Source organism: Aricia agestis, chromosome 4 (genome assembly GCF_905147365.1).
Source record: "Aricia agestis chromosome 4, ilAriAges1.1, whole genome shotgun sequence".
NCBI classification, from domain to species: Eukaryota; Metazoa; Arthropoda; class Insecta; order Lepidoptera; family Lycaenidae; genus Aricia; species Aricia agestis.
Window position 1 is genome coordinate 7,001,453 of NC_056409.1, and position 15,897 is coordinate 7,017,349.

Genomic DNA, 15,897 nt, shown 5'->3' on the forward strand with positions numbered 1-15,897 from the left:
TACAGTACTAGCGGCGCCAGCCGACGGTTACCAGCTCTCCCCCCCCCCCCCCCTTCGGGTAGCGGGAAGGGTTTGCCAGAGCCCAAAAGATACCCGATTGATGGGATGTTCTAGTATGTCTCTGAGAACAAATACTGGAATTATCCAGCGAAACCATAATAATCACGGTCTGATATTGAGACAAGACTTATCGAGTCTGAGTGTTATAGGTTTCCGTTACGAAGTCATACGAAGTTGTCTTGTCTGATAATATATTATCATATAAGTCTGATAATAATTAAATAATTAATATCCAGATAAGTCAGATACTGTTGATAAGTCTGATAATATCGAGACTTTGTCAGGTGAAATCTATTTAATGATAATATTAATAATCGATCGAAATTGAATCCATCTGCAACACTTATTATCAGGAATATTTTATAAGCAGTAGCTTATCTTAATTGTTTTTGGGGTCATTTAAAAACCATAATCTGTCGAATCCAACGAGGGTTCACCTAATGTCAGTAGGAGCCCTGGATCTATCCGGATCTGGTCCGGTTCTATCGGTGTCGGTACTCCGAATCCACTGGTTTAGGAGTGGGAAAGCTTCGGGTTCATTCATAACCTGATCGACCCGTATATCGGTCACTTTTAGTTTTATTTCCCCGATTGATTGCTTAGTGACCTCAAAAAAATAAATATTGGGGTAGCTTAATTGCTTGTTATAATCGACTTATTTGTCGATAAAATATGTTACAAAAAATATTGAGGGTAGTAACTATCACGTTACGTAGATATTAAGTAAGTTTCGTTATACACTCGCGGTGTATCCCGAGTTCCAACATTGGTGCAAAACTTATTTAATAATAATAATTATATACCGGCAGACATAATAAATTATAATCGTAGTTCTATATTTAGAACAAAAGGATCGCACGGGACGCGCATTGTTTGTTAATTTATGAGACTCGCAGTCAATCTAGTTATTAGCTCAAAATAGCTGTTCTCTATAAAACGGCAAAGATATGTAGTTCTATTTATAAAAAAATAAGAGCGCGAGAAAACGCGCGGTAGTTGCTAATTTTTATTTTTAAACTGTCGGAGACTCGTAGTCAATCCATACATTATGTTGATTTAAAAATATCAATATATTTTAAATTTAAATAGTAATTAACTCTCAGTTAACCCTCGTAAACCAGCCAACATATTATACTTCTATTTTTAGATAAAACATCGTCAGAGACCCGCAGTCAATTCCGATGCATAAGGATTGTGCTTAGAGACTCGCGGTCAATCCACACATTATGGCGGTTTATAAAACAACTCGCTGTTAATCCCCAAACCGGCCAACGCATAGTTCTATTTATAGAACAGATAAAACATCGTCAGAGACTCGCAGTCAATTCCAATGCATATAAATTGTGTTTAGAGACCCGCAGTCAATCCACACATTATGGCAGTTTATAAAATAACTAAATATAATTAAACACTTGCAGTAATTTACTTGCAGTTATTTACCCCAATCGGGCAAACATATAGTTCTGTTTATAGAATAGGTAAAACATCGTCAGAGATCCGCAATCAATTCCGATGCATATAGAATATAGATTGTGTAAAAGAACTCGCGGTCCAAACACACTGTACTTATTGAGTCACAGTTGCAGTACATACCGGTTAATAAAATGATTGCAGAAATCACCTGCAGCTATTTCCCCCCATCCAGAAAACATATAGTTCTATAATTCTATTTATAGAACAGATAAAGCATACATAATATTATAGATTGTGATAAAGACTCGCAGTCCAAACACATTGTACGTTTAATTGACTCGCGGTCGTAGTACAAGCCGGCTAGTATTGAATATAATTGGCTCGTCTAGGCCTCGGTAGTGCCTGCCGTTTATTTAAGTATTTAATAGTACTTACATGTATTTTCTTGTTACATGATAAAATAACACTGACTTTAGTTACTTACAACACTGACTCAATCATCTTAATAATAATAACCAATTTTCTTCTGAGCGCTGTCCTTTAGCATGGTTACTTAGTAAACGTGTTCGCGTTGCCTCGCGTTAACAAAGAATGGGGCACGCTGGAACGCCATGTGATCGGGCGAGCGTGTAATTTTTCAACTTACCTACATAAATCTTTAAAAAAACGCGTATGCCAAGCAGATATACAAAGGTACTACTGGTTAATTATATATCGAAGAATGAAGCGAAGAAATATAATTAATATATAAGACATACAAGGGTGTTATTAACACGCCATAGGCAATTATTATGATGACAAACTTTGAAAAAAACAATGTATAAAATTGACGTAAGCAAAAATTATTACATCGTCGTTAGCGATACTATAAAATATAATCTATGTTGTTTTTCATTAATCACGCTAACGAACCTAGTTTTTTTTTAACTGGTTTTATGAAAATATTATTTTTTTAACGAAAATTTTGAAAAACTTTTGTATAATACGGTAAGTACTGTTTAAATGAGGGTGTTTGAAATTATATTTGCCACCAGGTGCAGCTATGTTACCTTAGGGTCTGTTGTGTCAAACTACTGTCATATTATGTCACGATATAGCTGTCATATGTCAATATAATATTATGATTATTTGACACGATAGACCCTAATGGCACCTGGTGGCAAATAGAATTTCAAACACCGTCATTGTTGGGTATCGTTCAAAAACACTAGTGAACCGCAACCGACCTTATCTGCCAAAACATTACCAGACATTTTAATCTGCCAAAATAAACAGCAGGATACACCTCTTGACCTTCGGCCACTCCCGACATCGATCAACTGGACCGATATTACTTATACACATACATACATTTGACGTGGGAGAGCCATGCTTCAGCACGAATGGGCCGGCTCGACCGGAGAAATACCACGGGCTCACAGAAAACCGGCGTGAAACAGCGTTTGCGCTGTGTTTCGCCGAGTACTGGAGGTCCAATCCCCTACCGTTATCCCTTCCCTACCCTCCCCTATTACCCTATTCCCTCTAAAAAGACCGGCAACGCACCTGCAGCTCTTCTGATGCTGCTAGTGTCCATGGGCGACGGAAGTTGCTTTCCATCTGGTGACCCGTTTGCTCGTTTGCCCCCCTTATTTCATAAAAAAACATAATAAACTTGTTACAACTTAGAAACACTACACACGAGATGTTATGTAAAAATATTACTGGTCTGATTTACCTTACATTTTTATTTGTAATCTTCTATCAGAGTGTTTTCCTTTTTAAATCAAATATAATTAATTGAAAATAATAAAATATGATTGATAATTTCTCTTTTTTTCACACGATTTTTTTACACACGATTTTTCGTAAAAAAACCAATCCATAAATAAGTTTTTGTTAAATTTAATATTATTTTCCAGATTATTATTTTTATTTTCCCTTTGTAGCATTTTTTAAATATTTAAACATTTGCAAAACTCTAAGCAAAAATGTGTTATAAAATTAAAAAATCATTTCATAAATCCTTTCTCAGAAACCCATTTAAGGTGTCATCAAAAAACCATCAGCAAAATGTGACAGTACATTGATATATCGGCGCTGTTTACTCGCATTCACATATTGTAAGAAAGAAAAATATGTTACACGAGAAATATATCCTTTCCTTGGAAACAGATATTGTCGTCATAAAAGTTTTATCGAAAGCTAAGCAACAGTTATCCATACTAATATTGTAAATGCGAAAGTGTCTGTCTGTCTGTCCGTCTGTCTGTCTGGCTGTTACCTCTTCACGCCGAAATTGCTAAACCGATTTTGCTGAAATTTAGTATGGAGATACTTTGAATCCCGGGAAAGGACAAGATACTTTTTATCCCGAAAAAAAAGTACGGTGCCCACGCGATACGAGAGTTTTGTCGCAACGGGGTTGCGGGCGTCATCTAGTAATCTATAAAGGATGAAACATCTACATAAGTACCATACGATGGTCACTCAAAGGTTAGGTTTAGTAAGATTAATAACTAGCCTTACAAGTTAGTCTTTTAAATAAATTATGTCATCAAAAATTATAAGTAAAGCAAAATATAATTTAAAAAGAAAATAAAACCTATTTTTAAAAACTTTACAACAAAAAATTAAAAAGGGTTACTTACAATTTACACGAACAACTCAGCTTGAAAAATGAAAAGTTTAAAATGTAAACCTCGTTAAAAAGTTTCATCGCAAAAGCCTAAGTCTTTACGACGTAATTTTAGGCCGTAATCATAACTCATAAAAACTTGCTAACCACTAAATTCCTATTATAAACACGACAGCTTGCTTTCTACATAGAAAGAAAAAAAATAATTAATCACACTTATTACAGAATTCAATAAGCCAAAAATTGTATTAATAAAAGTGTGATATACAATTCACAATAGTAATAATACATTTGTATGTACTTAAAAAAATATATAAATTTAACTCACTTGTTTTTAAATTGAAACTAGTAAAATTTTAGAAAAACTACTGAATTTGTAATAAAAAACAAATTGACACATTTTTCAATTTCAAATAAACGAATTGACATTTCAAAATATCCTAACAAACGTCTAAAAAGTGAAACATCTATATCAATAAATAGTATAAAAACTCATTAAAAAGTGAAACATCTGTATCAATAAATAGTATAAAAAACTCATTAATGTCTAAAATTACAATAAACTTCCTAAACAAATTAAAAACATATATATATATATAAAATTGAACGCCGTAAAATTGCATTTAAAGCCCCAACATTGAATTTAAAGCCCTTACATTGAATTTAATACAGCCCAAGTTTAGCACATGGCAATGACACTAACCTTCAGCGGGTTCCCTGGAGTCGTCGACGATCAACAGGTGCGGACGCCGCGCTCTATCGAGCTCTGGCGCGGGGCTCGGGACGCCCATCGCGGTCGGCGGACTGAGCGCGAATGACGCCCGCACCACAACACCTGGACACCTGGATACTTGGATACTTCAACTTATGTGTTTTGGTACAGTGTGAAAAAATTACACTTAAAAAATAACAGCTGTCACCTGGATACTGAACGATGTGTTTTGTTATAATAAATGTAAGGTAAAAAATACAATAAAATTCGATGTCTTTTGTTACATTAAATGCGAAAAAATATACTTGAAACCATAACAATTATGTCTCTTTAGCTCCCGACGAAAAAGAGTGTTTTAAGTGTCGTAGCATCTATACAGGTGGACCGATTTTGATCTAGTTAGTAGTTTTTGTGTAATATCACGATCGTGGGAATCGCAGACAATAGATTTTCAATTATTATGCGACAGCCGGATGCCGCTTAGGGATTGATGGGTTAAAAGTACTCTTATTGCTAATATTTTATCATCATCAGCTCGCTCACTGTAAAACATTTTCAGATTTCAATTTTTTTAATTTTCATTGATTTTTAAAGTACTAGTTGAAACTTATATTTAAGGTCGAATTTCGAACACTAGGCGACCTCTAGTAATTATTATTGCTAATTCTTCACTAAAAAGTCATAGTAAGAACTTTTTAAGTACCCATTACGTGCTTCGTAGTTCCATAGCTACGTTGTTGCTACGTAGGCGCGCCGTAGCCACGCGTCGTAGGCGTGCTACGGTGCTACGGTGCTACGGTGCTACGTACGCGTAGGCTTTCGTAGCGAAAACGTGCGTAGCATGTCTCGGTCAAATGCAGGCGCGTTATGACGTGTAGATTCTATTATAGTGCGCTTATACTCGCAACTAAAATTGCTCAACACCAGTCAATTCTCGTCAACTTTGACGTCACGACTACATCAAGCAATTTGCGGCAACAAGCAGCTGTATTGCGTAATACGATATTGAGTGATATTTGAGAATATTTGAGCGATATGACATTGATCGATATGAAATAAATTGCTCCATGTTACTCCACTAATTGCTCCAGATCGCTTCATTCGTGTTGCCGAGCAATTATTGCCGTAATTATTGCCCGGGTAAGCGCATCTTTAGCATAGTATTCAGCTTTGTTATAAAATTTACCGTAATTTATATTAATTAAGGCCGGCAATGCACCTGCAACTCTTCTGATGTTGCAAGTGTCCATGGGCGTCGGCAGCTTTCCATCAAGGGTCCGTTCACTCATTTGCCACCTTATTTTATTTTAGAAAATCAGTTTCACTAAAATATTAAACGTAATTTACACTAATACACGTATATTAAACGTATGTCTGTTTAATTTACTAAATATACAATCAATGAAATAAATGTTGCCTGTTACTTTGTACGCATATTTTTAGCATTGAAAAAAAATTTTTTTTGTGAATAATATATTTTCTCAGGACCTAAGATAATAAACCTTTTCCATTACGAACCTCTCCATAAAAATTAGTGGTTTAATAACAAAGGGCGTAAGGTATGAATTGTGATATAATTAACTCACAATAATTAATTACCAGTAGTGCTAGCACGGCGACCAGCGGAAATGCGAAAGTATGGACAAACTGTGGAAATAAACCTAAGGTGCCGTTCCGATCTTTTTTCGTTCCGAAAAATTCAATTAAAATGCCACTTTATGACAGACTATAGTCACAAACTGTGGAGATAAACTTAAGGTGCCGTTCCGATCTTTTTTAGTTCCGAATAATTCAATTAAAAAGCCACTTTATGACAGACTATAGTTCTAAAAATTCAAATAATATCCTACATTATGACATATACTATAGTGTGTCATAAAGTGGCATTTTAATTGAATTTTTCGGAACGAAAAAAGATCGGAACGGCACCTTAGGTTTATTTCCACAGTTTGTCCATACTTTCGCATTTCCGCTGGTCGCCGTGCTACCGCTACAGATATAACTATAACTTTAAAGTTAATACAGACAAATGATCCAAATAACAATAAAAATATAATAAACAAAATGACGCCCGTAACTCCGTAGCACCAAAATTCATTTACCGCGCGGGTACCGTACATTTTTGCGGGATAAAAAGTATTGTATAATATGTCCATTTCCGGGACTCAAAGCATCTCCATACCAACAGGAACATCGGTTCAGAGGTTTGGGCGTGAAGAGGTATCAGACAGATTGTCAGACAGACGGACAGACAGACAGACACACTTTTGCACATATAATATTAGAATGGATTTTAAAATCAAAGCGCCACTTCGCGGGTACTTTATGCTATGAATGATGAAATAGATAGTTAATACGCGTGCGTCTAAAAGGCCTGATAGACGTACGAACTTAAAGCACGCGGGTTTTAAGTTCGCGAACTTACGCATCGGTGACATACGAGAATCGCTCACACTGGATTAACATACCCTCAGGCTCGCGGCTCTTTGCTGACACACAGGCGATTAAGATCGTCGAGCCATAAGTCCGCGTCTTAGTGTAAGTACTCACATACGGTTTTGCTCGATCGAGCAATCATGTAGAGTAAAAACCACGGCTCGGGCTTTCGTACACACATTCAGCATTGCTCGATAGTTTTACTCCTGTTCGAAGGAAATTAGCTACGAATAATAAAAACTAGTGTCAAAAAAATTGTCAAGCCGGCTCGATTCGAGCCTTCAAACTGGCTCGATGCGAGCCTTCGAGCTGTGAGTTTTGCGGTCCACACGGTGGTTTTTGCTCGATTTCGAGTAAAACTATCGAGCAAAACCGTATGTGAGTACTTAGCATTACTCGCACGTCTGTCACCCCTTTAAGCCCCATGAGTCACAGCTAATAAACTCGAGCACAACACTTCGCCTTTGAAGTGCTCTCTCCCGTGACGAGACGCTTCGCTAATAATGATCATACAATACTCACATACTTGATTGATTGTGGCAATATGATGACCTCTGCAGTAGCTCAGTGGATGAGCGCGTTAGTAGCTCAATCCGGTGGTCGTGGGCTCGAATCCCGTCGACGGAACAAAAATTTTCGAAGTTTCTGGGTCATTGAAGTGTATTAAGTATGTGTATCATATAATAAAAATCTTAAATATATAATATATATTTAAGATTTTTATTTAATATTAAGATATTATCTTATCGGATATTATCTTATATATAAAAATGATTTTCAAATGTGTTAGACGCGCTAAAACTCGAAAACGGCTGAACGGATTGGGCTGATTTTAATCTTAAAATATTCGTAGAAGTCCAGGGAAGGTTTTAAAGTGCCACTAAGTTCACCGGGACAGCTAGTATAGTATAAAATTATTAATATTTAGTGTTTATATGCCTTTCTATCTTCTTCGATTGAAGCTACGATTTCTCCTCAGCTTTCTAAACCTTTTTCTACATTTTGTTGTTAATAAACTATGATTCGCATTAAAATGAAATGTTTTCTAATTACTTAGCAATTTTACAGCCTAATTAGCTTGGAAAAGTAACAAAAGTGTTAACACTTTGAGGTTATTTGCAGAGAATCCTAAATATTTAATACGAGCTTGTGCCCGCAGCTTCGCTCGCGTTAAGAAGTATTATTATATACAAACTTTCATCCCCTATTTTAACCCCTTGGAGGTGGAATTGATCAAAATCCTTTCTTAGCGGATGCCTACGTCATAATATCTACCTACATACCAAATTTTAGCCCGATCGGTCCAGTGGTTTGGGCTGTGCGTTGATAGATCACCATGTCAGTCACCTTTGAGTTTTATATATATATATATATATATATATATAAAATAATATATATATAGAAACGAGAATAATGAAGTAGCAAGGATGTACCTCTAAAATCTAAATAAAATCAGAAAAATATAGTAACAATTTTCATATTTCCCGATTAACCTTATTCGTATTCAAGAAGCGGATTGGCGATAGACTTCCAAATATGTTTATAAGTATAACGTTCATTTAAATATTAATTTAACACAGTATCCATACTAATATCCATATTATATACTTGTCCATATATATTCTAATACTAGCTTTTGCCTGCGGCTTCGCTCGCGTGAAATTCGAAAATCGTGTACAATACGAATATTCTTGCAAATCTCCTTTAGAAACATGATGTTTTTCCAAGACCAAAAGTAGCCTATGTTACTCTCTATTCTTTCAACTAAGTCGATGCCAAAAATCAAGTCAAATGGTTGCTTCGTTAGGCTGCGAAGAAAGGAAAAACAAACAAATACACTTTCGCATTTATAATATTAGTATGAATAGCTGTTTCCCGCGACTTCGTAGGCGTTACCATAGTATAATAACGGAAATGGATAATTCTCTCCTTTTTATGGTCCCTTACTCAAATGGTAAAAAACGGAACCCGAGTACAAAGATATAATATCAGCCTGTCCGTCTGTCCATATCCAGGCAAAGCCTCCCTCATATTAATCAAATGACACTCGAAATCTGTATGTTTCACATTTTTCACTATTAATTAATAACTTAGTTTGTTCCTAAGGAATAAGAATTAAAACTCAATACTAACGACGCAACATGTTTTTGCTTGGCAACATTACCAGGAGGGGGGGGGGAGGTTTGGGGGGGCGTAGCCCCCCTAAGTACTGGTCGGAGGCAAAGCCTCCCGCATGTTAATCAAATGACACGCAAAATCTGCATGTTTAGTTTTGGTTAGATTAATTTCACTTTCAATAAATAACTTTGTTTGATCCTAAAGGAGAATTAAAACTCAACACTAACGACGCAACACGTTTTCGCTTGGCAACATTACCAGGTGGGGGGGGGGGTTGGGGGGGGCGCAGCTCCCCCAACTAGGGGCAGGGGCAAAGCCTCCCACATATTAATGAAACGACACGCAAAATCTACATGTTTAGTTTTGGTTAGTTTAATTTCACTTTTAATAAATAACTTACTTTGATTCTAAGGAAGGAGAAGTAAAACTCAACACTAACTACGCAACAGCATTTTGCTTAGCAACACTACCAGGAGGAGGGGGTTTGGGGGGGCGCAGCCCCCCCAAGTAAGCGCAGGAGCAAAGCCTCTCGCATATTAATCAAACGACACGCAAAATCTGCATGTTTAGTTTTGGTTAGATTAATTTCACTTTTAATAAATAACTTACTTTGATTCTAAAGAAGGAGTAAAACTCAACACTAACGACGCAACACCATTTTGCTTAGCAACATTACCAGGTGGGGGGAGGGGGGGGGGATTGAGGCGGCGCTGACGCTAAGTTTGAATAAGGCATATATATCTGCAAAAACCGTATTCAAATCGGATCAGTAGTTTTCGTGTTAAAGAAAAAAGTTTTATACAAAATCTTGCCCCCTCTTTTGTCCCCTTAGAGGGGTGAGGGGAAAAATTTTATACACCAGATATTAAATTGGAAAATACAGTTTATAATATGATGTAAGTTTATTCAAGAAAAAAGTTTGATACAAAATCTGCCCCCTCTTTGGTCCGTTTGAGGGGTGGGGGGGAAAAATTTTATACACCAGATATGAAGTTGGAAGAAGACAAATATATCTGCGAAAACCATATTCAAATCGGATCAGTAGTTTTCGTGTTAAAGAAAAAAGTTTGGTACAAAATCTTACCCCCTCTTTTGACCCCTTGGAGAGGTGGGGGGAAAAATTTTTGTACACCAGATGTTAAGTTGGGAGAAGAATCAGTAGTTTTCGTGTGATGCTGGAACAAACATACAGACAGACAGACAGACAAAAAACCAACCACAGTTTTGGCTTCTATAGCGATGTAGTAACAGCCCCCGCTTATTATTTTTTGGATATCTTTAATATACAGAATTGTCATTTCTACAGTTTTATTATATGTATAGATATGTATAAATATTATATTATCTAATGTGTATAAAATGTGTCTGTCTGTCTGTTACCTCGTCACGCCCTCATCACTGAACTGATTTTGCTGAAATTTGGTATGGAGATACTTTGAGTCCTGGGAAAGGACATAGGATACTTTTTATCCCGGAAAAATGTACGGTTCAACGGAGTTGCGGGCGTCATCTAGTTGTATATAATTTACGGTAATGCCCAGGAAATATTCAGATGGTGTGCAATTTCGCTAACCCTTTGAAAATCCGGGAGGGTCAGTGGCCGTCTGGACATTGTTAATTTATTCCTGTCTGATTGTCATAACTGATACCACAGTGTTGAGAATTTGCCGACTCATTTTTAACAAAAGCTTATCTTGTTAAAAATTACGTACACAATGCTGACCATTTATAAAATTATACGAGCCAAATGCAATCTGGCGTTAAAAATACTATAAGAGTTTCTACGTTTTAAATTGTTATTTTCAAATATGTTGTTAAATTTCAGCAAGTTACAAACAATTTGGTAAATTAAGAGAATATATTTAGTACTTACCCATGTAATTTTGTAGTCTCATGTAATTTTGGGTCATTTTATACCGTGCCCACTAAAATACCTAAGTTCTATGTAAAACGTAGCTACGAGTATACAAAGTTCTTTCAGATATTTAAGTAAATCAGCCCTCGAACATAAGACAATATTGACCAATTACGAACAGAGGGCGAAGGACAGAGGTTAGGAAAATAACGTGATCGACCCTGCAGGCTGCAAAATTCTACTTTTATTACCTACTCAAACATACAGACAGACTAAATACTTTAATATTAATTTAAATTAAGTAAAACTCGTTTTTTGTACACTAAAGTATACGTGGAAAGTTTAAATGAAAATTTATAATAGTGTAACTAGCTTACCTTGTAAATATTGTTCTGCGGTATACTTTTTATTAATTTCGGCTATAAAAACTAAATATTGGCCAATTCTCAGAACTTCCAGATAAGCATCCCCTTCAATATCGATAGGAACAGAGAAATGAGAATTTTGTGTGTTGCTGAAACTTACACTCTTAAAATAATAGTACCTGGATGACCGAGCTTTGCTCGGTATAGCAAACACTCGTTGAGTTCGTGTTATTTAATAACGCCATCTGCTGGTCGTAAAAACAATTAGTTGCCAACAAAATAGTATTATTATTCGCCAATAGATGTCAGGATCAGTAATATTTTTCAGTTTATCGATTATCGATAAAACACGAATAAAAAGACATTTTCTGAAAATGATTCCTAGCTAGATCAATTTATCGCCCCCGAAACCCCCTATATACTAAATTTCATGAAAACCGATTCCGAGATTCCACAGTCTGTGAATTAAACAGTCGGTTTTTCAATTAAATTGGAGTCCTCGCAGGAGCCACTTCCCATTATTATTGTAGCAGTAATAACTGTTCTCCGTCTCTCTCAACATCAAATGCTTTCAAATTGAGAAAACAATGGAATTTTCTTTCATTTATTTGTTTTCGATTTCACTTACATCGTAGCTATTTAAATATTACTTAAACTAATCTGATAAAATAATAATTGAATGTTTACAATGACATGTATTTTGATGTGATAATGTTCTACAATTTTTAGATACTCGATTTTCTTAAAAAATGTTGTTGTTTCATCTTGGGGTAGTGTTTCAAAAGACTATAATTTCGTCGAATCCAAATTGTAAGACGGATTTCTGTATTAAAACTACTGTACGTAATACTCGTCGTTAAGGTTACGCTTTGAAGTCGGTACCAGCTGCCCTGACAGATGGATACTTCAAGAGCTAATATTAAGTACAGCTGTAAATGTACACAAACTTGAATCTGAAACAAAATTTTCCTTCTTAGCACAAAAAATAAATAAAAAGAAGGTTTCTAAGTAAAGTCTTAAAATTAAGTTTGATGCAATAATATATTATCGCCCAATTTCATTGACTTGATTTTCTATCAAAAGCCAATGATAAAAACTACATAAAAATTAAATGATAATTTAAGAGAATTACTTATACAGAAGAATTGTAATTTAAGGAATATTGTAATAAAATATGTAGACACCTAAATGTAAGTAATAATAATGTCCATTTTCATTAAAATATCTGCTTTAACTGCAGAATTTAATATGCAAGTATATAAAACTATCCAAGTCTAAGCCTAGCTTATAGCGGTAAAAATCTATTAATCATCCTTAATACTTGTCGTCTCGGCCGCCGGATAAAGCATTGAGAAACTTTTTGCAAGCCTTCCTCATCCATAAAATTATTTTATGACGTCGTAAAATTTTGTTTCTTGTAAAATCCCTTTAAAATTTCCCCTATTCCTGCTAGTTAAGAATTACCAGTAACACGACTAACATAACAATGTTTTGGAAAATCATGTAAATTACAAAAAACTTAATAAACAGGAGTAATTATGACTACTTAAAGATTAAGTTAAAGATTAACTTTAAGATAATATAACTTTGAAAGCCGCAAGTATATTAAAAACTTTCATATAATATCATGATAATATTACGATTGTATTTTAAAGAAACCGCTGTTATAACCTCCATTGTAAATTCATACAAGACTGCATTAAAATATTATGAAAATTATGTGCATGCTTTGTAAGTCCAACGTTGAACATGTTCATTGTACATGATATTATGCTCGCTTATTCTCTTATTGTGCATTTATTTTTCTATTACCTAATTCAATTGTAACAGCATTGATTTTAAAGCACCTTACCAGACTTTATAGTGAAGCTAAAAGAAGGGTACGATTTTGACAATTAATCTCTTATCTGTATTTCTTTTCTCGTTTTAGCTATCGATTAAATTTTAAAGAATGAGGTTTCAATAAATTAACTATAATATTCTCGGTGCCGTATAAGGCTGGGTCAAATTACTGTCTAGTATATACATAATTTGACTGTCTAGTATTCTTGTACTTAATAAAATAACTGTATGTTAACATAGTACTTATGTAAACAAACATCTCATAAATAATCCTAATTGTAAGGCTGTAAGCCAATTAGTCACCAGCGGGGCTAGCATTTAGCAATTCCTCTCAATCAATTCAGCAAATGAATTGTCAAAACTATCAAACTGACAAATGTCAATTTAGTACGAATTACTACAGATCGACAAGGCTTTATATGAACGTGAGCGGGGGGGCGCTGCGCGTAAAGGAGAACTGTCAAAAATGACGTTTTTGTATGATGGCAGCGTTAGTTCCTTTGTTCGCCACGTTCATATAAAGCCTTGTCGATCTGTAGACATGAATTATTGCAAGCAGAGTGACCATTTTGCATTTTTTTAGAAAATGAATCATATTTTGATTTTATAAAGGGACCATTTTAGCCCCGCAGGTTCAGCGTTCATTTTATAACATAAGGTTGATTAGTTACAACTTACAATAATTTCAATACTACAACACACTTATTTTTTATATTTCTTCTTTATAGAGTAAATTACATTTGAATTAAGTAACTTTTACGACAATTTTATATCTGACACTGAATAGACATAAACATAAACTATTGTATTAAGTACTTTATGTTTAATTGTCTCATTTATTCAATTTAATTTTCTTCAATGTGATTTATAAAAATATCTCTTTATTTTGAATGTTCATCAATGAATGTCATGAAATGTCTGTAGTCCTTTCCAAACAGATAATCTGACTCACACGTACAATATAAATTATACTTTAAAATTATTATCAGGTAACTCAAATATGACAAGTATATTTACCATGTTTTATAATTTTCGTAAGCGTGTCGCAGCGCCGTTAGAGCGCGCGTGTTCGACGCAGTAGGCCAACTGCGAAACCGTTTTGAGACTCAAACAATCGGATGCGAATTCCGCGTCCTGCTCTAACAACGTCATTTCTCGTTTGTTAGAGTAGGATGCGGCATTTTCATACGATTGTTTGAGTCTCAAAACGGTTTCGTGGTACGAGCCCTGTAACAAACGTTTGGACGAACGGCGCTGCTCAAGCGCACGACTTTAAAACGCAACTACTACCCCCATACGTCTTCGAACGCGCGGCGCTCCAACGGCGCTGCCGAAACGCCGATAAAACCAGTCTTGCTTTTTCCTTCAATTTTTTAATGTTATATCGAACGTTCCATTAAGATAGTAAAATTGACGTGCAGGAAGCCTAGCAGCTTACTATTTCTGTCCCTTATATAGGTTATCCGTGGCGAGGATACCAGATAAAAGATGGACAAAAATATTAACTTATTGGAAGGGTCCTCAAGGTAAACGGGCTAGAGGAAGACCTGTAACACGTTGGGACGATGAAATAAAGGCCACAGCAGGCCAAAATTGGCTGGAACTGGCACAAGACAGAGAAAAATGGGGGCACTTGGAGGAGGCCTTTACCCATTCAGGGGTTCATGTAGATTAATAAATCATTAGTAAATAACTAAAATAGGATTAAAACAGTAATTACAAAAGATAATAAACTAGCTGTAAATAAGTTGTAAAATTAACATGTAACCTAGTTGTGTAAATCTATATGAAATAAAAAGGCTATTTTATTTTATTTTTATTTCTTTATATAGGTTATCCGTTACCGTATTTATTACGGTCCTAACTCCGAGTCCTAGGTCCTAGCTTCATTGAGCGAACCGAGATAAGTATTCACGAAGTCTTTTTATCACAATAATTTTAGGAGAACATATTAACGTAAACTTCTTAAAAGCAATCTCAATCAATATATATCTAATATATAAAATTCTCGTGTCACGTGGGTGTAATTGAACTCCTCTGAAACAGCTCGACCGATTTTTGTGAATCTTAGCGAGCATATCGGCTAGAGTTGAGAATCTGACAACATCTACTTTTCATATTGATAAGTGCATTAGTTAATAATTAATAGTAAATTATTACAACTCGAGACTGACGGCGACCATTGTTTGTGCGACGCGTCGGGATAACGATGGACGTTGCCATGGTGACATACTTATTTAGTTAGTTCAATAAAAAAATGTGGGCGAAATACTTTATAATATGGCAAAACAACGTCTGCTGGAACGGCTAGTATCAATATATAAATCAATATTACTATAATATTGTTATGCTAATTCACGTTATCTAAAATCAAGAAAATAATGCGTGCGTGTGATTCAGATGAAGAATAAGAAGATGATCTACTTTATATTATTTACATTGTGGCCAAACGGTGTACTCTTGTAGGAATTACCATTAA

General features: G+C 35.2%; 1 protein-coding gene across 1 annotated transcript in view; it reads right to left on the reverse strand.

Moving 5' to 3' along the window:
• LOC121726317 (synaptotagmin-10-like) overlaps positions 1-4,889 on the reverse strand; it is a 121,450-nt gene extending 116,561 nt beyond the window's left edge. Inside the window, exon 1 of the mRNA XM_042113631.1 lies at positions 4,794-4,889. Within this exon, the coding sequence (XP_041969565.1) occupies positions 4,794-4,881 (88 nt within the window). The 5' untranslated portion in view covers positions 4,882-4,889. The remainder of the gene's footprint in view (positions 1-4,793) is intronic.
• Between the last annotated feature and the right edge of the window lie 11,008 nt (positions 4,890-15,897).